This window comes from Dermacentor albipictus, chromosome 1 (assembly GCF_038994185.2).
Source record: "Dermacentor albipictus isolate Rhodes 1998 colony chromosome 1, USDA_Dalb.pri_finalv2, whole genome shotgun sequence".
Taxonomy (NCBI): domain Eukaryota; kingdom Metazoa; phylum Arthropoda; class Arachnida; order Ixodida; family Ixodidae; genus Dermacentor; species Dermacentor albipictus.
The window spans coordinates 310929814-310954725 of NC_091821.1; the positions used below are offsets into that span (position 1 = coordinate 310929814).

At 42.0% G+C, this 24912-nt stretch overlaps 1 protein-coding gene across 2 annotated transcripts in view; it reads right to left on the bottom strand.

The window, feature by feature from the left end:
* Positions 1 to 24912, bottom strand: part of MED14 (mediator complex subunit 14) — a 131349-nt gene that overhangs the window by 103935 nt on the left and 2502 nt on the right. For both annotated transcript variants that reach the window (XM_065438637.2, XM_065438636.2), the window contains 8 exons: positions 24280 to 24425; positions 21545 to 21677; positions 18336 to 18430; positions 17823 to 17901; positions 15672 to 15801; positions 14111 to 14151; positions 7892 to 7979; positions 1930 to 2037 (listed from right to left, as the gene is read on the bottom strand). In XM_065438637.2, the coding sequence (XP_065294709.2) occupies positions 1930 to 2037; positions 7892 to 7979; positions 14111 to 14151; positions 15672 to 15801; positions 17823 to 17901; positions 18336 to 18430; positions 21545 to 21677; positions 24280 to 24395 (790 nt within the window). In that variant the 5' untranslated portion in view covers positions 24396 to 24425. The remainder of the gene's footprint in view (positions 1 to 1929; positions 2038 to 7891; positions 7980 to 14110; positions 14152 to 15671; positions 15802 to 17822; positions 17902 to 18335; positions 18431 to 21544; positions 21678 to 24279; positions 24426 to 24912) is intronic.

Consider the following 24912-nt stretch of genomic DNA (forward strand, 5'->3'; position numbering starts at 1 on the left):
TATGGAAAATAGCAATAGCGCGGGCTGAGAGCCAACAGCAACATTTTCATGGATAGCTCAAATGGTGGCAACTTATGAACTGATGGGTGGAATGGTTAATTTTGGGACTTTAATTATAACAACCTTTCAGAATAATGAACTATTTTCAGCAGTCCCACATGATTCGTTATATCGAGATTTGACTGTTTGATCTTTGAGGGTGTTGCGAGAAAGCTCTTCACCTGTCAACAGAGCGCTCGCAGTCTGGGGTGACGGAGTTCGATATATCCATTTTACATCCGACCCCGATGCATGCGATTAAAAATGCATGCGATTTTCCAGGTGATATAGAAAGTGTTCGATATTTCGAGGTTTGACTTTATATAGCAACTGATAATGACATTTCCTAACATATTTTAGTCATATAGGATAATTCAAATATTCAATAATTCAAAGAAAAATCTGCAGCCTCCTGGAGTTCTAACTTATGTTAATCAACTGTATCTTCATAGTCAAAATCTACGAAAAGTGTCTGCGCGCCTGTCAAAGAGCCAAAAACGCATACAAGCACTGCTACACCTCAAACAATCCCACCCTGAAGAAGGAGCTGGCCAGGCTCCAAAACATCAGGTTTTGAAATGAATTTTGGTTGGAGTTTCCCTTCTCTTTTTTTCAGGGTAGGTGAATGCATGAGCTGTACCTAATCAGCCCCTTCAGGACACCTCAGCTTTCAAAAATAGAATTTTTGCTTTTCCGTGCGCTTGGCTAGACAATAAAGTTCACGTCAGCATTTAGAATACGGTGTAATCATTGCTATTGACACATGTACTTAATTATAATTTTCTCTGGAACTGCCTTTCACCCCCTAACAACTTAATGTTATCGCTCAGCGCAACACACACCTACATAGATTTGGAACTTACTGGAAGGTTATCATCGATTCTATCTGTTTTGTCAGTTGTCACTGAACCTTCTGTTATCTGATTGTATTCACAGCAAATTGTGTACTACTTTCTGAAAGGCACGCGGGCACCAGCGATTACGCTGAAACGTTCGGCAAGTCATGTATAAAAGCCAACGCACTTGACCCGCAGATCAGATTTCGACAATCGCTAACTGTGCTTGCCACTATCATTGTGCTTCAAGTGTCACTTTCCTTACAGGGCGCAGGGTCACTCAATAAAATGTTAGTTTCGTGTATTTACAGTTCTGCTATACTGTGTTCATCACCACTACGATGTGACACTATAATCGACAAAAAGTCTCTCTTCAAACCTTTCTCAAACCTGCGATGAAAAGGTGGTACAGGAACTTCGATGTGTAGCCACAACATGGTAGCTTTTGTTTTCTAGCCTTTTCTGGCTTACCAACTCTCCACTCACAGCAACACTGACTTTTGGCATCTCAGAAGTGTCAATTACAAATCCAGCTTTATAAGAGTGTGCTTTCACAAACTCAGTATGAGAGAACTCACATAATGATAGTGCAGACAGTTTTAAGCTATGCACAAGGTGAAACAAAGGAAACAAATTTTCTACCGCTCAAATTTTGCCAAATTGCTCTAGTATGCATACAGTTCAACATGCGTTGCATAATTAAAGCTTGAAAATCTGGTGCCATGGCCCCTCTAAGAATATGTACACAGGGAATGATACAAAGCGTTTAAAGGCAACTGGCCAATAAAGCCTCACATGCTGCCTGATGAACCGCCAAAGTTGAGGCACTGCCTATGCAATGAGCGAGAATTATCACCCCTTCCAGGACTGTGTCCACATTTGTGGATGTGACTTGTTTTTGCCAGTTCTGTCTAGTGGTGGCCGAGACAAAGCAACAGACATGAAGAATTGGATGAATTGAACCTTAAGCCAACCAAGTTTAAGTGCACTTCTTCACAGAAGTTATCCAGCTAGATTGTTATGGCTATTTTCTGCAAATATAAGGCAAGGATACGTAGACAAGCATAGAGCTCGTGCAGAGGTTTTGCATGGTCCACCAGTCGAGCCTGGATAAGCTGGTGAATGAACTGCACTTGTAGTGGGTGCACCAGGGATCTGCAGTCTGTAATTAAGCACAGCAGTTATGCCTAAAATTTTCTCATATGAGTGAAGCCTCAGAATAACTAATAGTAAGGATGGCAAAATATTGAATGCAAAAGCGCAAAAGAGCATAAAAGTCAAAGTAGCAGCACTAAATTGGTGAATGACATTAAGGACAAAAATGTAAAGAGAAACAGGAAAGTGCGTCTCTACATTAAAGTTCTATAAAGAGCACATCAATGTTCACCTCTGTTGTTAGAGACAATCTACAGCCTTTGTCACATGTACACAAGCTACTCCATGCCTTCACCATATATGTCGTTAGGCTGTGTGCTGCGGTTCCAGTGGCAATCCTCAGACTTTCGTTTCCTAGAGCCCTGCAACTTTTGGAATACAGTGGGAACTCCTTAAGCAACATGTATTCGGCATGATGGTCATAGGCAATGAAGCTTGTGCACTTTTGAAAAAGACAGTACATGTAACAGCCAATTTCACTGGACTAAAAAATTTGGGGCTTTTTACACAGCAATGCTTTCAGGAATCTTATAAAAAAGAAACTATACTCTGTTTTAGTAGTTCCATGCAGCACTGCGGAAGCTACAGGCTTCTTTAAACAATCGAATAGGGGGAGGGGGGGAGGGGGCAAACACATATTAAAGGTGACTTTACGTGCCCTGTCACCTGCTAGCGGCAAGCACTGCAGTGCAGGTGGCGGCTGAACCTACTAAGACTGTAACTGTACAGCGAGATCAGCTGCTGGGATAGCAGCAGTAGAAAACTCATTCCATATTGGCCCAGACACCAAAAAGGCGTGCATCTTCAAGATACTTCCGAGATATAGAAAAGAAGGAGGGCTGAAGACAAGGCGGAAGCGGAGGGTTCAAAAGGAGTACTCGGCCAGTGTCGCACACGATGATGGCGCCATCTCTTGATCTCTCTTGTAACGTCCACTTGTACACGGTGCACTTGCCGACATTTGCATCTGCTGCCGTTTTCTTAATTAGAATGCGTGCTCATTTAACGCACTCTTTTTGCACTGTTCCAAGCATGTTTAATGCCAACTTATTCGTTCCTTTCGCATAAAAGAGCAGCTTGGAACGATACCACACATGCAAGACTGCACAGACCATTTTTGCAAAGAGCAAAGCACTACCCAGAAGTGAGTCCTCCGCAGTGCTGTGGCTGCGCCAACGTATGAATTTTGTCACTGCCAAATTAATTAATTGTTAGTACTTTTAAATGCAAAGTGATGTCTGTACAGCGATGTTGAATTAATTTTTTTGTTCTCTGCACATTTTCATTTGTACAAGTGGAGAGCTCTATTTTCAGTGTCATAGAGCCTCAATAAATATTTTATTATAGAATGAAGTAAAATCACACAATAAATTGCCCTGCGACCTGCAGAGAAGCTTCCAAGTAAACATCTGCCGACAAGACCACTTGTCAAGGCCATTTAGTCGTCCAACAGCTTCATAACTGTGGCACTACATCTCACTGCACAAGAGCCCGCATTCATGGGTCGCGCAGCCTTTGCTCTGCTACACAGAACTACTGAAACAGAGTGTAAGTGCAATGCAAAAGCCCTGAGGGTCATCACGCTCATGGTGCCAAGAGAAACTTTGCACAAACATGGTGAGATATGTTTTCTTGGCCAAGTCACTCAGCTGCATGAATACAGTTTGTGTAGCTGTGACAGCAAACTTTTTCAAAGCTTAACTTTCAGTACAATGCAGATAACCTACTGCCAGGACCATATCCAGGAATTATTTTCCGGAGGGGTTTTGCACGGACAATGGTGACTGTTTTGAAAGATTTCAATTCACTTACTTTCGCATGTGACTCAAGCACATTGCTTAAATATGATAACATAAATATAAGCATATATTGACATGTTTATATAATATAGACCTTTTTCTTGGTGACGATCCTGCGGGCGCCGCCATGTTTGATCACATCTTGCCGCGTTCATTGCTTGCCCCAGCTACCTTCATTGCCTCCGTGTTTACAATGGATGTGCATGATGCCAGGTGGCTCAGCAAACCTCCGTTTCAGTGGATATTGTAGATGGTGATTGGGTGAATGACACCAAGCTTTGGCCACAATTTCATAGGACATGTAAGCAGTTTCGGTGCTCATTATACCTCTTCCAAACAGCACGAGCAGCATATATATGGTGCTTGTACTAAATTTGGGGCTAGAAGTGTATTCCATGCCATCTAAACTTCCTGCTTATGAATTAAATCAGGATCGGTGTGTTTTGCTCTTCGTTCCTTACTTGAAAAACACTTTCAAAAAGCAGCAGCTTGTCATGTTTTTGACCCAGTGAAATCCCTCAGTGCCCTCACTATCCAAGTGTTTATTTTCTGCCTAATCACAGGCAAGTGTGCCTAATTGTGATAGATTTGTTCTTGGCACACAAGGGCTCAGAACACAGATGTTCTGTACTTTTGTTCTTGCTGAACACAAAGGCTTAGAACGTACTTGTTTTGTGCTTTGTGATAGTTTGTAGCAAAGCCGTAGGTATTATTGCTAGTCACTCGCTTATCTTGTGGACCGCCACAAAGTCTTTGTAGTCGCCGAAACTTATGCTTTGGCGCATTTATTCAAGTGAGCACCCATTCACTCATTACTAATACGTTAGCAATATATCTAATCTGCATAAGTCTGTGTGTGAGTTGGGGTGGATGTTCATAAATAACGTGCAAAAAGCTTACTATGCCAGGAAGTGGCACTACTCCCTTTGTCACTTTGTAAAGCATGGCATTCACTCTCGCCAACATTCCAGGGTTGAAATCCTTTCTTTGGGGGTTAGCTACACAATTCTGCCAGAAGAGTGAATTTTTTATCCTTGAGGAAAGTTGCGCATCACCAAGGGCTGGCAACACAGGCAGCCCTATTCAGCAATGGTCCATGGACTTGGTCACATAAATTTATTCCATTCTTTAATATGCCAGTAACCATCCTTGTAGCATACTACTGCACACATCTTCCCTCTAGTGTTCCACATTTCGCAGCAAGAATGAAGCACAGTGCGTTACCGAACCCCCAGTTGCATTTCTGACATCTGATTGCACAGTAGCAGGGCAGAAGCAGTAATGGTTTCATTTTCGAGCACTTTCAGTGACACAAAGTATGATGTGCTGCCGAAAGCACCATCTCGTTCCGTCTGGAGCCAACTGCTCTGCAAAAAGGGTCTACAATGACATATAGTACATAAGTTGTGCTGAGCAATACACTGCTGCGGCGATTATTTGGGGGGGTGTAAGGACCCCCCATCCGTCCCCTAGTTACAGGCCTATCTACTGCAAGTTTCTTAAAGGGAGCCTGAAACAATTTTAACGATTTTGTACAGACGTATTTAGTCATTAGGGTTCGCCCTTCTGATCATTAAGTGATGCACTGAAGCGTTCCGCATAGAGCCTAATTTATTATAAGTTTTTAAAAATGTACAGCGCTACTGATCACAGCACGCCACTACTCTGAGTTTTTAGCCGCCCCTGACCAAGTGATGCAAGGTGACCATATGAGGCCAATACGGCGAGCGATCCGATTGGCTGCCGAAGGCACGCGCATAATTTTTTCAACTTTATGGAGAACAAATGTTGTTTGCAATAGTGGAAATGTTGATTAATTTGTTTCTATAAAAAAGAAAGTAAGAGAAGGAGAATGCACAAGAACAATTTATCACTACACTCAAGCGCTACCGGCACACAGCAAAAGTCGTCTGCTTGTGTTACTACATGCTCTGTGTAGACGCGAGCTGCACAGTCTATATCGGTCTCAATCTGTCTTTTCGCGAGCACCGTGATTCGCCCTTGCGTTGTGGGCTGCAAACATAGTGATCAGTTACATGTCAAGCTGCGACACTGTCCCCCCCCTGCAGGGCGAACATGCGAGTGGAGCGGCTGCACTGCTGGTTGGCGGTATCCGATCCACACCGGCATCTACACATTTGCAGCTGTCGCTTCATGCTGAAGGATTGCTATATACCACAACAGTGTTTCATGTGTCCGGTATTTGGTTAAACGCAAGCACAAGTAGGCTGGGCTTCAGCGTTTTATGGGATGAGCGGAGGTGCAAACTTGAACGGTCTGCACGGTGCAGCCACCTAGTGGCACAGAGCTCAACCAAACACAGAACTAATATAACAGTAACCAAGTGTATTCTACTTTGCTGCTGGCATAAATTTTTGGCAGGAGCGTAATTGTGAACACATTTTTTTTTTAATGTTTAAAATTTTTTACGCTTGGTTAAAGCAATATTAGCTCATTGTTTGGCTGGTTAAGCTCTGCGCCACCAGGTGACTCGACCATGCAGACTGATCAGGCTGCTCACGTATGTCTATGCTAAAGCTCCTTCATCACAGCAGTAGTAGTATGGAGGGGTTTTAGTGGATGCTTCCACCCATCCGTCAAAACGCCCAGCTCGCCTGTGGTTACTGGAATACTGGAGCGCTCAGCGCTACGACAGAATGCTCGCAACGCATGCTGCTTCAATTCAATTGCCAGGCAGTTGGCGGAGAGGTTGGAGAGGCTTTGCGCACTGGCTCCAAGACAACTGGAAGTAGCACGATGTCCCATCATGACGCACAGCCAGTGAAGGCAGAGCTTAACCCAGATCACTTGGCAAACAAGTTGAGGAGAAAAATCATGGCTATGGCAGAAGGTAACTTGTAATCATCCATAGTTCTCTTAATATGAGACGCTTCACAGAAATTGTGGAGCAAATGTTTTACTGTATCTGTACCCTACGCGCCTATAAAATTTGTCCGAACCGTTTCAGGGACCATTCAACACTTTCCTGTCTGCATCTATGACCGTCGATAACAAACTGTCAATGGTTTAACAAAAATTTGCCACGCTCAGGCTGCTTCTGGACATCTAGCACCATCCAGCACTTAAAGAACAGACTATTTTTCTTGTTTCACTTTCGTGTTTCTTTCTTTCACCATGGAAGGATTTTTAAAGCACCTTTTAGCCATGCATGACAAGCACTTGTAGCTTCCGACAAGGCGTCGATGTTGCACGCAGCTGCCCTTTGGAAGCAGCGAATTTCCATGGATTCAGATGAGTCTAAGTGAGAATTTTGTGCTGGTGGTATCACCATATACTCAGAAAATGATTTTGATTCATGTAACCTTAGCACAGATGGCAAAAGTATGTCAAATAGCCCCAGAACATTAACAGGTATCTGCCTGTAAATTCTGTTTTCTACTCCGAATTGTTTTCTCGTGGCCACGCTCAGATATGATTTCTGGTGTGTTCTAAAGGTCACAGTTCTTATCTGTAAGGTGTCAACGTCGTTTGGGCAGGATCACTTGATGGCAACGGTGCAAAGAGGGGGAGTTTTGTGTGAGAAGATGGTCGGGAGTTGACCTCAGCATTGCGCTCCAGAGTGCCGCACGGCAGTACTGCAACAGTTTGCATGGTGGCATTACAGCCACTGGGGCTAACATTTTCCTTTGTGTATGGAGAAGTTCTAAAGATAGAAACCTTACATTTGCAGGAATGTTGTATATAGCATTTTTCTTCAACATGTATGTTTTGAAAATTTTTTATATTCCGTGGGTACAAACTAGCATTGATGTCTTTACAAAATTCTCACGTATTCGTTAGAATTCTTTTTTTTTTTTCCAGTAACATTTTTCGAAGAATTGGTAATAAATGTTTGCTCGAAAATAATACCATTAGAAAGCACATTCCCTCCTCTACCGATTGATACCATACAGTCTAATATCAAACATTTGCTGTAGCAGTAAAAAAATTGTTTACTAGACTACCCAAAAACTGCCTATTTTCCAACGGACAGGAAAGTGTTAAGACAGAAATTGGATGCACAAAATAAAAAACAGCCACTTCCAGAGAGAAAGGCCTCACCTCCTGTCTCCTTGTCCTCCACCAGAATGTCGATGTCCAAAAGTCTCCAAGGAATGCCAGACCCATCCCCCATGACTGTGAGTGACACCTAGTCATCATGCATTAATCAAGCACAGCAGGAGCAACAAATGACAAGCCACACATTATACACAAATCACATACTCATTAACATCTCTCTTCTGGTTCCTAAATAGACACAGCCAAATCTCATTAATTTTAAAATGCCTAATTCGAACTTTTGGTTTATTCGAATTGATGGTGTCACTCCTTCAAAGTTATGTGTATTCCAATGGGCAAAAACGCCCACTAATTTAAACGTGTGATCATTTGCGATAATTAATTTGGACATACTGCGTTCCGACAATGCTCTCAGCAGCGTGCCAAATAATGCGGCAGCGCCTCCAACCCGCATTCCACTGACCCCGCCATAGAGAAAGAGCTCAACCCGCCATGGTTGCTCAGTGGCTATGGTGTTGGGCTCCTGAGCACGAGGTCGCGGGATCGAATCCCGGCCATGGCGGCCGCATTTCGATGAAGCGAAGTGCGAAAACACCGGCGTACTTAGATTTAGGTGCACGTTAAAGAATCTCAAGTGGTCGAAATTTCCGGAGTCCTCCGCTACGGCATGCCTCATAATCAGAAAGTGGTTTTGGCACGTAAAACCCCATAATTTATTATCATCTTTTTTTCTTTTTTTTTTAGGAAGAGCTTAGGAGTGACCAATCAACGCCGCACGTGAAGGAAAAAAAAAAGAAAATGGCAGAAATTTGTGCGCAGGCATGTGCAGGCACATACCGCCGATTACTTTTGTTAGTGACGTGTGTCCTCTACAATCAACGACCGATTTTCTCGACCCCCAACTTTTCGGACATGCCTGATAACTCGGACACCTTCACAGCCCTGCCATGTACCCGACAAAGTCAATGTATAAGAATGTCTGAAATTTAGGCTGCAAAAAATCTTCGTTGTCTGATTTTCCGGACTTTTTGCCATGACCGCAGGTCCGAAATGGCATTCATCAAAGTCACCACCACTGCTATTTTGATTATCACGCCGCCTTGAGCCGGTGCTCTCGCATGCAGATCCGACAGCCATAGCTACACCGCGGCAGTGCTAGGCCTGGCTACTTCGACGTTCGCTCCCAAGCTTCTTGTTGTTCAGTGTCGAGTCTTTCATTGAAACCATTCACTGCTGTAAGCAATGGCGCTGACTTCGCCTTTGTAATCCTTGCCAAAGGCTTCAGAGTGCGGAAAGTATAAAGCCCAGGATACATGGAACGCAAAACCAACGTCCAAGCAACGAAATACGGCCGGCGGCAAATGCTCGCCCGTCAGTGTAAAAAAATTTGACTCCTGCCGGCTACCCAGTCCGATCGGAAAATCACCATTGGAAGTGGTGGGAGCGCCTCATGCGCTCACCAGGCATCATGACGATCGATCTCCCTCCGACTTCTGGCAGCTGGCTTGTATTTATGTATTTTTGCTTTTCCCTCAGAGCGTCAGTCGTGCAGCCGCGCTGAAGCTACGGAATGGGGGGTGTTTGGGCTACTTCGGCCGCACACTTTCGGGCTCTCCGCGTGAAAGGGACACCTCTGATCATTACAGCCGGATATTGAATATTTAAATGTACAAATTTGTGTAAACTTATTTTTCATCTACGAACTTCAGTGAGGTGCTCACGAAACACATAACAATTGTAAGGGTGGTGCAGTTTTCTTACCAACCCGATCGAAGGTTCCCTGGTGCAAAATAGTGTGTGCAATGTACTGCTTTTTTTATTATTGTCTTTTTTATCTGTGTGGTGCCGCCCATGTGGGTTCGAATGTAGGGGACAAAACAGTTTCTCGCTCGCGTCGCCCAAAGCTGTTTTTTTTTTTCTTGTTTTTTTTTCCCCCACTGTAGGCACGCGTGCTCGCATAGTTTGGTTTTATGCTTCTTCGGTCAGAAATCACCCCTACTCTACTACAACCATAAGTCCCTTCTGCTCAAGTGCCTTGAGGGAAAAGATCGATGACAGACTATAGTTAGAAACCGACCATGCCTGGTCTTCGCTGTTTGCATCTGTGTGAGCCCAGGTGGTGCACATAATGCCTAAGGCATTGAGAACGAGAGTCGCTGACAGGCCCATTTCACGCCAAATACCGATAGTTCTATCCTCTCTAGCTGCAGTACTAAATGCTTGTTGTTGGAGGAGGCTTTAAAACAGGAACTCAAACTGAAGCAAACATGAATAACCACAATGTGTTTTTACACAAGGTAAACTAAGGTCACTGTTGGAGAACCACAAAACATTCTGCAGTGCAAGTGCACTGCGATGCCACCGCTCAACGTAGCCAGACGGCACAAAGCCAGCCTGCTAAAACGCCTACAGCTCAATGAAATGTGCGGAAATCGTTTGTAAGCTCCTCTATGAAACTTTTTCCCAAGTTGTTTAGTCATTAATAAATAATACAATAAAAAGCACATTTACTTTTTTTTTCTGATCCAAAAACACATTCCTAGAGTCTGGCAACACTGACATACACAGCGAGCGTTCTGTTTTTCGCTGAATGTAAGCAATGCCAGCAAACCATCGGCATCATCTCGTCGCGTCTGCTTGTGGCGGGCGAAGTTCGCCATGAAAGTACGCTTCATGTATCCCAGGCTTAACGCACTGCATAATGCCGGTTCCCGAAAGTCAGCTTCACCTCTATACATCAGTGTTATGCGATAAAGCATACCGAACAAGTTCGAAGGGTCAATTGTCACGGGACATGGTATGTTTCCTTTAATTATACACGCGTGCGCAGGCCGCCTGCCATCACAGTACGAGAACCGATACGCCTAATAACTGTTTTTGTAAATACATGTGAACAAATGTTCTAGAACTTCCCACTCATTTGTTATCTCGTGTGTTAGCTCAGTACACTTGTGCCACAGCACGTAAGTCCTCCATTCAATTAGCTTCCTTGAATTCAAACTTCTGTTCGGGCCTCTTCGAGTTCAAATTATTGAGATTCGACCGCACAACATGCCTTGGCATACCCCAGCACCAGTTTATGCTGACATAAGTGGGTGTGTAGTGTTGAGATACATACCATATTTTCTAGACTATAAGTTGTGAATTTTTACTAAAATTTTCCTTGTGCATCTTTTACAATGGTGTGACTCATACATGCTTAAAACCGAGCATGCAGGCATGGTCAATATGAGCGTTTGCTTGTTTTTTCTTGTTTTCTCGAAGATGCCATGCTGCAGAAACAATGCAAGTGATGTGTCTACAATGTCTGAACGTTTCAGAGACCAATGACGGTGACCAAGCAACACTGTCGGTTGGAGTAGATGCATGACTAATTGACACTGCCAGTTGGAGTAGCTGAAGTTTTTGAAACAGCTCTGACTCCATCAGAGGATGAGGCCTCCAACTCGCTTCAACTGAAGTGCAATAAATGTTGGGTTTCAGTGCTGCAGAGGAGTGTCGGTTGAAATTTTTTCCGACAGAATTTGTGGCTCATAAAAATATTGTGTGTGGAAATTTAGTGCTGTGAAATTTGTAAGTATGACATTTTGCGATAAGGGTACCAGCGTGAATAATCGCATTTCATCATTTACCGAGTTAAAATAGGCGAGTCTTATTGCTGGTGCAACTTATATACTAATTTATTCTTTGAAACTCTCAAAAAGTGGAAGGTGCAACATATACAAAGGAGCAACTTATAGTCCAGAAATACGGTAGCTTGCATTGCAAGAGACGGGCTACCGCCCCCATAATAACACAGACTAAATTATTTCATGTACATATTGACATCAAACCTGCCAACCTTAGATTGTGAAAAACACTAAAATAGAGGTCGAAAATGCTAAATCCTGCAGGTTAGCTGAAACGTACTAAACGCTATCTGAATATTCACTATGTTGACTGTTTAATAAACACTTGCAGATTTGTTCAGTCGAGGTGATGTGAACAGGCACTCTGCTCTACAGTTGCAGCAAGAATGATACCCACCGCAGACAAGCAGAAATGTTTATGAAGTTTGTAACGAAGTATTCACGTAACGACTGTATCTGTCATATTTTAAATAGCTTCTTCTTTAAACTATACACTAATAAAAAATCTGAAAATACTTGTGTCAATATGACAATCGTAAACGAGTGCAAAAATTTGGCATTTCACAATAAAATTGTAAAGCTTGCCAGGTATGTGATAAGTTCAAAAAGCATGCACCTTTCACTAAGCACCACAAGCACACGATAGCAACTTTTGTCATGCAATGACGAATGGCACACATGGGGATAAGTTCCTCACATAAATTATCTGCAGTTGTCACTTCATTTCCACTCTCCGAAATAAAATGCTTTATTGATTCACTTATACTCAACAAGCACGAAAAACGAAGCAGTGCTCTAAATTTTATGGATATCTTACAGAGAAAGCAGGCACACAAATAAAGATAGTGCGGTACCAAAAGGACGACAAAGCATGATGGAACACTGTTTATTAGTTAACATGGGACTTTACATCTTTGCTAGTAAGACAACCCTCCTGAATTACTTTACTATTTCTGCTCACTTTTACAGTAAGAGGACAGTAGCCCCATGTTGGCACTGACTTCATTTTTCCAGAAGCTTCATTTTATTGTTTTCCACAGCTGCCTAGGGTGATATAGAGCAAAGTGTGCACATAGCGAAGGAAGAATGTTCAATTTGAAGCCTCCTCTGGCCACTGTACCAATGAGACATAGTAATGTATACTCAAGTTTTGGTGCAAAATAAGGAGCACCACATCATATAAATTGATCTGGAGCCCTTAGCTAACATACCATATAGACTCATGTAAGGGGCGCACTTCTTTTTTTACAATTTTGACGAGGTGGAGCCCTTACATGGGGCCGAACCTTGGGATCAAAATGGTGCCAGCCTAGCCAACGACTTGTGCACACCCAGGATTTTGTCCCCACCCCGGCTCTTGCCATCTAGTAGCGGCATACGGAAGTATGCAGCATGCAAAAATTTGCATGCGCATCGGCAAAAATTTGTCGATGCGCATGCGCAGCATTGGGGCACTGAACACTACTACTTTGTTGGCAATTTTTTTTCCACATTTTTTGCTGCCAAGTTAGAGGTGCGGACCTTACACGGGTGCGGACCTTATACGAGTCAATACGGTATTACCCATAGCATATGCATAACTTTGGGGCGCAAAAGTCAGGCAATTGGTTGCTGTAGAAAGTGTCCTAAGATAATGTTAGCCAAGCTGTTAAAAAATCTGGTTCAAGATATTATAAGACCAATGGTTTTCGTTTGTCAAACCTCTTCCGTCACCAGGATAATTTTTGTGCACTAATTGCCTGGCTAATTACACAACATACTCAAATTAATTTTTGTATTTTTGAATTAAGGATGTCACTTTTCAAGGTAAGCTCTTATTGCATCCTAAGGTATACCATTCAGTCATTTTTAGCATCTTATGTCCACTGTAATTATGTTTTACACACCTTACACTACGTGCACAAAACACAAGAAGTGTTGCGTGATTACGCGTCCATGTGCCATGACACCAGTGACCCCAACTCTGCTCACTGCCTTACTCGGAAACCGCCTGGTCATTGCATAGGCTGCAATTGGCACGCGGAACTTGCAGCTCACATTTACACTGACAACTTGCTATTTCCCGACAGCTGCCGATTCGGGCAATCAGTGAAGTTAGTTTCTTCGAATGACTTCTGGGGCCATTAATTTTACAGCGTGCAAGTGCGTAATCCCGCAACACTTTTCATAATTCATGAGCTATGAGTAAAGCACAGAATAATATTTACGCAAGACAGAACTTGTTGAAAACGATTGAACAGGATTTTTTAGAATGCAATAACAGCTTTCCTTTAGAAATCACACCCTTTATTCAAAATGAACAAGTTTACTAATTGATCTTCTCCTGGTAGCAAGAGGACTGATGACCAAACACCGTAGGCCTCATAACTGTACATTGTGCCAGTTTTTTTAATAGCTTGGCTAACTTAAGCTGGGACACCCTGTATAAGTGCAACGAATGCATGTTTGTGCCAAAAATTGGCATTAGTCACAATTAAAAAGCCACAAGGAACAGCATCTGCCTGCACATCACTGTGACTAGCAGCTAGCACGAAGTTCTGGTAGTGCATTTGGACTTTCAAAAACGAATAAAAGGCCAATAAATGTGGCATAGATGCAATGCACTATGAGAAGTAACAGAACAAAAACTCACTTCAAACTCGTGCTCCACATGAAAAGTTACCCTTCCGTTTTCTGTAAAATCCAAGATCACAGAACAAAGTTATGCTGCGGACAGAAAATTAACATCAGCCTTGACAAGCACATTTCTCAGAAATAAAAGTGCACACACATAAGCAAATAATGTATGGTGGGGTACAGTATAGAAGAAATGAAATGGAAAAAAAGAATATTTTCCACCAGAGCTGCGAAGGTGCCATCAGCAAAAGCCTCCCTTAGGCCATAGGCTACGCCAGCATGCCCTCCTTCTGATGCTCCTTTACTATCTCCATATCAATGGCAAAATATTCTACAGTAGCGCTACTTTTCTTCTTTCAAACATATGTGCAGCAGCATCACTAAGCATTACATTCTCTTGTTGTATGGACTTTGCCAATACCCTGCTGGCATAGTTGGTTAAAAGTGCTAGGTTCTGAATCTGAAAGGCCCAGGTTTGTGACCTGCTAAGCTGGCTAAGCTGAGCAGGTTTGTTTGTTTATAGCAACACTTGCTATTGCCATGACAACATGATGGAAATGTCATTATGTTGTGCCTCTATTTAAATTTCACATTGTGTCTTCAGTCTACAACATGATGGAAATGTCATTATATTGTGCCTCTATTTATATTTCACATTGTGTCTTCAGTCTAAATTGTGATTAAACCATATGTGAACACCCCTACAGGGTTTTTAACAATAAAAGTGATTGCAGATCAGCTTTGATATGAAGACTAATTCTTCAACAGATGTCTGACTAGCATGTCAAAGTGGCCAATTTTCCCAGAAAAAGTTAAAAGAAATGTTTGACCATTTTTCACTGTAACACTTAAATTGGTATTCCCTCTAATCTCCCTCTCATAAAAAGCTAAGGGCAAAGGAAGTCTTTAAAGTACTTCTTAAAAGGCCACATACATTTCCTTGCTTGAAGAATGCTAGCTTTGCTTGCTAAAACAAAACAGTTCCACATAAGAAAATGATGTAGTACAATTGAAAAGGCTAACTGGGAGAAGTTTCAACATCGTTGTCAGCAAATGCCTCCAGACAGAGTAGTGAACAAAGACTGTACTTTTCTATGCTTTCATTCTTTGCACTTTGAAGGCATTTATAAACAATTTATACAGGTGGCAAAACAGTGGCTCATATGACCAATGGCAGCACAAAAATGTTTTTTCACCACCAGAGGAAATACAAAATCAAGTAGCCTGTGCCATTCCCTCAAAGAAAGCTTTGTCTGAGAAAGGGAAAAAAAATCTTCTGCACACTATTTACACATCTGCTGTAATGATAAGGCTGCAATGATCAAACATTCAAAGAGCATTACGCATGCCACCTAGTACTTACATGCAGCACTGGAGAAAAAAAAGAAAGTGCATGGCATATATTTTCTAAGAGCACAGGACATTAAAATATAGTCGCATAGAAGACATTACAAAAGAACAACTCAATGTGTGCAGTACTGACTTACAGCGTAAAGCAACTAAAACAAAGAGTTTACAACATGTCAATTTCTCATCACACAGTGCGTGTTAACATTGCAAAGTCTCTGACTACTTGCCTATTCTGTGAGATCTCATTTCGGAAGGCAGCTCAGCCGCGACAAGACGATACAAGATGATCTGATTCAGACGTTGCAGAGTGCTTTTCCGCTCTACAGGGGTTATAGGGTCAGGAGGCACAATCTTGTCCTGTGAAGAAACAATGCAAATAACGTATGGTTTACAATGTACAAGCTTTTTAGAAAACTGCACATATAAGACAGTAATCACACTTTTTTTCGCATGGGAAAGCACACTGTAGAAAAAGCACCATGGTTTTTCACATATCAGTGCAGTGCAGAAGTGCGTGCATGCACAGGTAGAAAGAGTAACAGAAAAGGCAATGGAGGCATTGAGATACGTTGAGACAGAGTCACATGTCGACTCATTGGTGCAACCAAACAGGAATTTAGCATATCTTGAAATGACACACCAATGTTAGGACGAAATAGTGCAGCACACACCACACAGCAGGTTGATGTGTGATCACAATGGCACAGCAGCAGCTCCAGGACAGTTGAGCAGCCAGAAAATTTTGGATATAGGAGTGAAGAGCATACGTGAACAATTTCTGAAGTCTTTTTTGTTGCTATTTTTGTATTGCTATTATTATATTTTGCTAGATTTTTCTAAACATTTTTTATTACTATTATTGCTACAGAGTCTGTCCCAAAACTTCCCGGAATGATTTTTGCAGTCGGCAACGCCGCCTGGCAGGGCGGGGCTTCAGGCAGAGAAGTTAGTGAGGGATCTAAGCTTCGAAACAAGACCAGTCTCAGTTGCCTGCAGGCAGTTGTTGAGGCAGGTCACACCCCCCACAGAGGTATCTACTGCACCCTTGCCGAGAAAAACAATGGGCCAGTTTTTGGAGCAACATTTGCAATCACGTTTTGTGTGAAACTGGATAAAAACTGGGCGGAGATGCTGGAAATGCTTCAGAAAGCCTACGGTGATGACACGATGAAACAAAGCCAAACTTTCATGTGGCACAAGAGGTTCCATGAAGTCAGGAGTCTGTCAACGATGACGACTGCTCGGGACTCCCATCAACATCACAAACGGACGACTAGGTGCAAAAAGTGCATCAAGTTTTGGACAGGAACCGGTGATTAAGATCAGAGGATTGCAGAGCAGTGTGGAATACCCATAACAATTGTTCATCGCATTTTAATGGAGGATCTTCAAATGAGGAAAGCCTGCGCAGAAATGGTGCCAAAAGTCCAGACGAGTGAGATGAAGGAAGAGCGTTTGTTGAAGTGCCAAGAATTGCATGAACGCTATTAAATGGACCCAGAATTTTTGGACAGAGTAATCACAGGGGACGAGACATGGATTTTTAGGTACGATCCCGAATGAAAGCGTAACAGCAGTGAGTGGCACACCACGAAGTCTCCTCGCCCGAAAAAAGCAAGTTTGAGCAAATCGCGAATCAAGGCAATGCTCATTGTGCTTTTTGACAGAAAAGGTGTGGTTCAGTGAATTTGTGCCACAGGGACAAACAGTCAACAAGGAGTTTTACTGTGAAGAGCTCAAATGGTTGCGCACCAGGGTTCAAAGCATCTGAAAAGAAATTTGCAACAATTAGATCTTGCACCATGACAACATGTCAAGCCACACGGCGCTCATTGGCTCAGAGTTGCTGGCCAAAATGGGTGTGGCAACGCTGCCCCAGCTGCCGTACAGTCCTGATCTGGCACCACCAGACTTCTTTTTGTTCCCGAGGATCAAAAGAACCCTAAAAGGAACTTGGCATGGGACAGTGGAGACTGTAAAAGCAGCTGCGATAACCTCACTGAAGGATGTTCCCGTTGACGGTTTCCAGGGCACCTTCAATGATTGGGTAAAGCGTTCGTAACGGTGCATTAAAGCAGGGGAGCATACTTTGAAAAGTTCTGAGAAGACTGTAAACTGATATTGAATAAATTATTCATTAAAAAAAAATTCCGGGAAGTTTTGGGACAGACCCTGTATATTATTCTTTATTGCTATCCCAAACATACCACTGCAGCTCTTGCAGAACAATAAACCACAACTAGCAAACCTAAAAAGCATTAATGCAAGCAACTCTCACTGGGTTCATTACTCATAGGTGCTTTTTCCAATAAACATCCGGAAAACCATTTAACCGCAAGCCGCACAGGGCTGTCCCTGTGATATGACATGGCACATACCCGAATGCATGTGGGAAGCCTGGAGTATGTGCCCAAGGTTAGAACCTCTACAGCACATGGTATGTGAAAGCTAGGCAACCTGCATAGAAAGCAAACAAAGATTAATCAGTGACGGACAGTTGTATGTATACCAAAATGACTGCCAGTAACAGCAGCCTATGAATAAGAGAACTGCACATTTTCACAGCACAAACGCTGCTGTTGAGCCCTGATCAGCTGTCCAAAAAAAAGTACTATAGTTGATATACCATGCAAACAGTTTTGATCTTCAAGTTTCTCCTACAATTTCACAACTGTACAGTCATGCCCCATAAACAGCCAACACAGCTGTTAATGATGACCATTAACTAGAGCAGATAGCATGAAACTATCACCAACGACATGAAATTGCTGCGTCAGATCTGAGCCTTTGACATGATGATTGGTTCAGCCAAAATACATGCGACAAAGAGTAATGTTGGCAACACACTCAAACAACCCATAAGCAATCCCAGCTGTATGTGGAACACCCACCTTGCTTGCACAAGTGTCTCTCTTGCCATCATGGCCAGAATATCGGCCATCTCCACAAACAGCATGTTCTGCTTGTCCAAAAATCCTACAATGTTCTTCAGAGACAGGAATAGAAAATAAGGCATCACAGAATTGGAGTGTACAGGCCGGTGTGACTCAAGTGCACTCAGATATACTGATACATTACATGTGGAGCTGGCCTCACATATTGCACATCACTGCTTGCAGGGGTCGTAAAGCAAAGTAGTAGATGCTCACCGCACCGTTTAGTTAACAGGCACGAAGTACACGCATAGAAACCTTTCTTATTTTAATGCTAAAGACTTTGGTAAGATTTACTGTAGTCATCCTAAACTGAGGTGAAAATTTAGCAATTGCATTCCTGAACAAAAATATACAAGGCTGTGTGGAGGAACTGAAAGTACGGAATTGAAACATTCAATAAAGATAAGTGAATATGAGAATAGCACCTATTAGTATGTTTACAAGTACATGTAAAATTATTAAGCACAGTAATTGCTTTAGTGTTAAACACACAAAAAGCAAGTTGCCACATATTTGTACTATATCAACAGAACCAGCTACGATACATTAAAAATATTTTCTCACAATATTATAGATATTTTGAGCTTTCAAATGTACCACACTTTCCTCGGTGTAATTTTTCAAGTAGCAAAGATTGTCAGAACTTTTACAGCCATAGCTTTTATTATCAGTGAAAACACAGTGAAGGCAAGCTGATACAACATCAGAAATCAGTGGTGGAAAGCAGAGGCAGTTTCTTAGCTGTTAGAGGCATTGAAGACTGTATCTGTCCATCTGGTGTTTGCATACAGCCCACAAATGTCAAACGCGAAAATCATGGAAACAAAAAAAACTTTGTGCCTTAAATAAATGTAGACATGAGAAATTACAATATTGTCTAGCACAATGTTCAATTAAGAATCTTATACCTAAGCTTAGTAAAGCCTTGCTTAATGAGGCTCAGGGTTTACAAAGCTTTCCACCAGTGGCCACACTAGCACAGAGACATTTCAAGGCTTTATATGAAACAATACAACAGAATCTAGTGCCAAAAGAATGCCCTTATATCCCCACTGTACATCCCTTTACTAGGAAAGTAAAGCAATTGGCAGTGCAAAGATGACTGTCAGTTGTGTACCTGCATACCTCACTGGTAACTTCTAATGACGACTGTTATTTCGATAAGTTAGAAATGCTTTTTGCTGGACACATACACATGACGCCAGAATCCCGATTTCTCTCGCTTAAGCATCCCATTATAATTTAAGAGCTTCAAAGTTTTAAAGTGCTGACTTGGCATTTCCGGCCTTTATTTATTTATTATTTTTATTATTATTATTTTCACTCAACGGGACCCTGCAATGCTTCCGAGAAAGCTCGTTAGGCAGCAACAATAATGTTATCGAGATGCAGCAATTTAGTGCACTTTGTCCAACAGTCATGATGTCAATGTGCAGCACATGATAACTGGTTGGATATGTAATGTGAGATTTTACGTTCACATGATACTGCAAGTAGTGTGAGAAAAAAGAACTACAGCATTATCTCTTACAGTTATTTGTAAAAGGCAATGTCTTTTGTTTTGTTTTTTGCCCTAAGTGATATACTAAAAATTTGTGTTTACTCGAACCAGTTTTGTTTCCTGCATACGAGATGCATTCCATTTCTGTAATCCCTGCAGCTGTCACGTGTAAGCGCAGCCAAAAGAAATGCCACCAGCACTCTCATTTATTTTGTTATGAGCGTTGTCATCATGCCTGGCCTTATTACTACACAAAATCGGGAAATTTTGCTGTGCCATGACGTCATGATTGCTTTAGATTAGTTTCAGTTTAAAGCGATGGCACAGAGTGCTGTCTTCCCACATACTGCTGTGTGGTGCCACTTGCCCCGCTGCTTGCCCAACCGCCCAGACTCATCATTACGATTGTCGTCCTCCCCCCCCCCCCCAAAGCGGCGAAAGTGGTTTTGCACACATGCTTGTTTGTGTGCTTAAGGAACTTCAAGCAAGGATGCTTAAGCATCCTACTCATGATGTTGGACTTTACAAATGTTTGAAACAAAGCAGTTCTTTTCAGTTCAGTTCTTTTTAATGGAGTCCCGTTTACGGGTATGTTTTTTGGGAGGTGTTAAACGGGCTAAAATAGAGAAACCTTGCTCTGCTCGGATGTGCGAAGCATATGGCCGATTTTACATGCCAGATGCTGAATTTTGTTATAGTTACACGCATGTACTTCTACACGAGAGATGTGAATCACCAGCTCCAACAGTGAGAAAGTTACCACTGCAAATAAGGAAAGTAATCTTCCGTAGCCATTTCTTCCACGTTTCTGATCAAGTGCGACCACGCTAAGTTTTTGTGCACTGAAATAAGCATCATCAAAGTGAACATGTAAAATGTCCATGCCTCAGCTGTCTTCCATGTGTCCATAGCCGAGAGTGGAATTTTGCAACTGTGGTCTCAAAACAGAACTGAAGATTACTTTTTCTAACTTTTCATAGTTGTTTCATGCCTTTTTCACAAGAAACATAGACAGCACAATGCCAACAAACACTACAATGTCTAGAAGAAATGTCACAAATGCAATGTTTTAAATAAAGGACGAAGCCAGTAAAAAATCAAAGTTTTTCGCAATGTTGCTTCAACCTGCTCTTTATCTAAGCCTCAAAGCCGATGCCAAATTGTTAACCCTGATACCGAAGGTTTCACCTCACAGCTCAAAAAAAAAAAGAAGAAAAAGATGTCTACTTTTTATTTCTATTATGGCAGCGAATGATATCTAGCTGCAATGGCTGCCATGCGTGTGCTTTCCGGGCTGACAGCAACAGCAGCACCACATTGTGAGTGGAAAAAAAAGGGGCCGCATGCTCATGCGCTGCTCAGGGGGGGGGCTTGTAAACTGAAACAAATCTAAAAACGGTGGTTATAATAATGATGATGATGTCATGATGTTATAATAACAATGTCAATGAAGCCAGGTTTGGCATGTTGAGACGAAATGTAGTATCAAATTAAAATACCTTTAAAAATAAAAGTGTATCCTAATCTTCATACCTGCTAAGTGTAATCCTTTTACATTGAGAAGCGTGTAGTAGAGTTCCTACTGCCTCAAAAGTATGTGTTAGCACTTTGTCATGTGGAAAGGAATCTTTTGGAATTCATCAACAGTGCAAGGGACACTTACAGCACATTTTTCCACTTTGGCTGCGCTTGCTGCCCATTTAACAAGTGCAAGCAGCCGGACAAATAGCTGCCGTGTGCTGCTGGCAAACTGCACAATCTCAATCTTTCGTTCCACGTCTGTCTTGCGAGGAAGCCTAGTAAATAATGAAAGCAAAACTATGAGTAGTTGAACTATGAACTCCATAAAAGTGCATGAGTGAGGCTGCAGGACTAAGAGTGACATCAATAAGGCTACAGAGAAGTGGGTGACAGGTAAAAGCAGAATATAAACAAAAAGTTTAAGCAGTAAAACCATGAAGAATACAACGCAGTTGACAAAAGTAGATACAGCTAAACACTAGAGTACTATTGTCAAAAACAAGTTATTGCAAAAACTGTGTACTGATCACATGCAATGAAATGGGAATGTCACAAACACAAAAGAATGATAACAGTGTGCCACATAATATAAAAACAAATGTTTTTTGCTCACCAGCTTAGCCCAACCAAATTTTTTATGTGCTCGAACCAAGCCAAAGCCCTTGAGCCAGTCACCCCACACTGCCGCTAATTGTGGCTGCCTGCCAACCATAACTATTTACTGGAGACATCAAGGCATTTGTGCGTTCTACAGGACAAATAGTCATCGCAGAGAAATTGTCATACTACAAGGAATACCAAAAATTTCATAAATATTAGGACTTCGAAGATTACCTCTTTAACCCTCTCAGATGCTATGTACACAACTGTGTACACTGTGAAGTCACACCTTTACTCTGAGTGTGCTGTAGGTGCTGCCAATTTCGAAAAAGCAGCTGAATTTCCCACTTCTTGCCTTCTAACTGTGGGGTTTACAGCGCCATATGGGGGGCAAAGCTAAAACTAATGCGCAATATATACTCAGCATGGCAGCACACGCTTTGCTGTCTACAGGTAGGCTAGCTTTCTAGTTGTTTTTATTTTTTCTGCCTTTTTAGCACTGTCTACAGCTTTCAAAAAATTAGCCACTGATACAACGATAGAGTGTCTCAAGATCAAACTGCAATGCCAGTGTGCGCCGGTGTTTTCTCAGCATGGAAATTTGTGAATATTCCCAAATTCGTACAAAGCGTCATGGCGGACGCGTTTGGAATGCTCTGTGTGAAGCAAGGAGTAGGGCTTGACTCTGCTAGTTAGTGAACTGCTCGTATATCGCTGCAAACGTAATTTCACAGCATTTTTCTTCCGTTTTGAGAAGAAACCTGACGGTGCAAAAAAGCAATTTGCAGGCATGCTCCAGGGAAAACATGCATGGAAAAATGGTCTCAGTCATAGACTCAACTGATGAAGATGAGAATGATGTTGCCAGAGTTGAGTTCGTCAGTTCTGCTTGCATTGAATACACAGATAAAGAGGGTGCATAAGATGTGCTATTTCCAGGTCCCTGTGGTACTGTGAAAAATTGTAAAAGAATTTTCAACTAAAGAAATTGCCTTTTCTCTTTCCCCCTAACACCACTCAGTGGACAGCCCGAAAAGCATCTTGAATGCAGAGGACATCCTGACGCCACACACTTTTGGGGGGACACGCCTGAGTTGATCTTCAAAGTCATTTTCTGAAGCAACAAATACCTACAGCATTCCAACAAAACATGTGAATGTGAACATGACCTCCAAATAAAAGAAGAAGACCATGGCCAGAAGCTTGTGATCCTGCCAGAAGCAAATCCAGCTCAGAACCACAAATTAATGGGAGGAAGAGGCCAATCGTAGATGTGCCGTTCTGCCTGACAAAAGACCGCAATTGCGTTTACCGTTTCCATGCCTGAAAGACATTGCTGAACTTTGTGACAACATGAGGCTTTGTACACAACTGTGTAGATACCTGTAAAAAACAAACAATGGTAGTTTCTTGTTTGCCTGACCTATTTATTGTCCCAAAGGCCTACTTAGGTGGCTTGTTCTCAAAAATATCTTTTTTTTTGCAACAAATGATGAGGGGCATCTGAAAGGTTAAACTAAATTCCTCCTAAGGATCTTTTGAGAATACATGTGGCCCTTAGAGAAAATAGAACATAGTATCAAGAATTGAGACAATGTTATTAAATAGCCATAATTCTTCCTATATTTATAGAACAAGTGTAACATGTAGTTGAAATGTAGCACTGGTTTGTGTCTTTCTTGTAACTTGGAATGTAAAGTTATTTTGGCGAACAACTACTTCTAACAACCAGTCATCTAGCACTATTTTACAAACTTTGTTATCACTCATCACTTTATGACAACTTCTTTAAAAGCTCCTCAATAATCTTCATCCAATGCGATCACACATGCAAATGTCCTGCTCGTGCCATTTCGACTAGTCTTTCATTTCCCAAACAGCATAATGGAAAAACCTGCCATAAGAATCAAACATACTCACTGAAACTGATCCCTGTCATCCCCTTTTACTCTTGTAAACCAAAACGCATTGTTTCTTTCTTTTTATATGATCATTTGCAGGACGGTTATCACTAGCATTGTTTGACAAAGCCACAGCTCTTTTTGGTTATGACTACTGTTTTTTTTTCATTGACCTATAAAAAACTGCCCTTGTCTAATAGTATTATGTATATTACCACCACCTACTCTTTCTTTACTCATTCAATCTAAATGTCCATGCTCTGTGGTGTTGTCTTAATTGTTAGTACAAGTGTTTTTCATTTACTCTACCCAATGTAGTAAACTCACAAGAGGGCCTTTAGGGTACTCTGAAATAAACTAGTCACAACATACTCACAGCTCGGCAAGCACGGTGAGTTCATGATAAGTTCTTTGCAAGATGAAGTCAATGAGCCTCCCCAGGGGTATGCTCCCTGCCCCCCCTGGGGATATGTTGGCAACCTGCATAGACATCTTCACACCAAACCTTGGTCAGTCCATCACCTGCAAGATGCCACAAAAAACACAAAAGCCATGCTCAGAAAGCTCAAGCTGCACGAGCAGGAGCATTTTGAAACCAAGGCAAGCAAATTCACTGGTACAGGTAATACTCTGCATAATACTCTGCACTGGCCTAATTGACATCAGCATCATCGCCTTTACCTCTCATACAAATCCCACAATCATATATTTTCTTGCCTTTTACAATGAAGCTGTTATGGGTAGTTCCACAATGATTTTCATGTGGCAGCAGTAACAGGTGACAGTGGCGAAGGTCGGCAGCAGCATGTGAGAGCATGGTCAGCATCAAATGCCAATCAAAGAACAGCAAGCAACACATCCTGTGCCGAAGCCCCGAATTTGCTTTGAAACATGATTTTTAAGAGTTATAAAATAAATGTTACCTCGCGTGTACCTCACTCAAAAGGACAACTTCATTGCACGATTAATCTTGGGCAGTAATATTAATTTTAGTTTCTCATACCGTGTT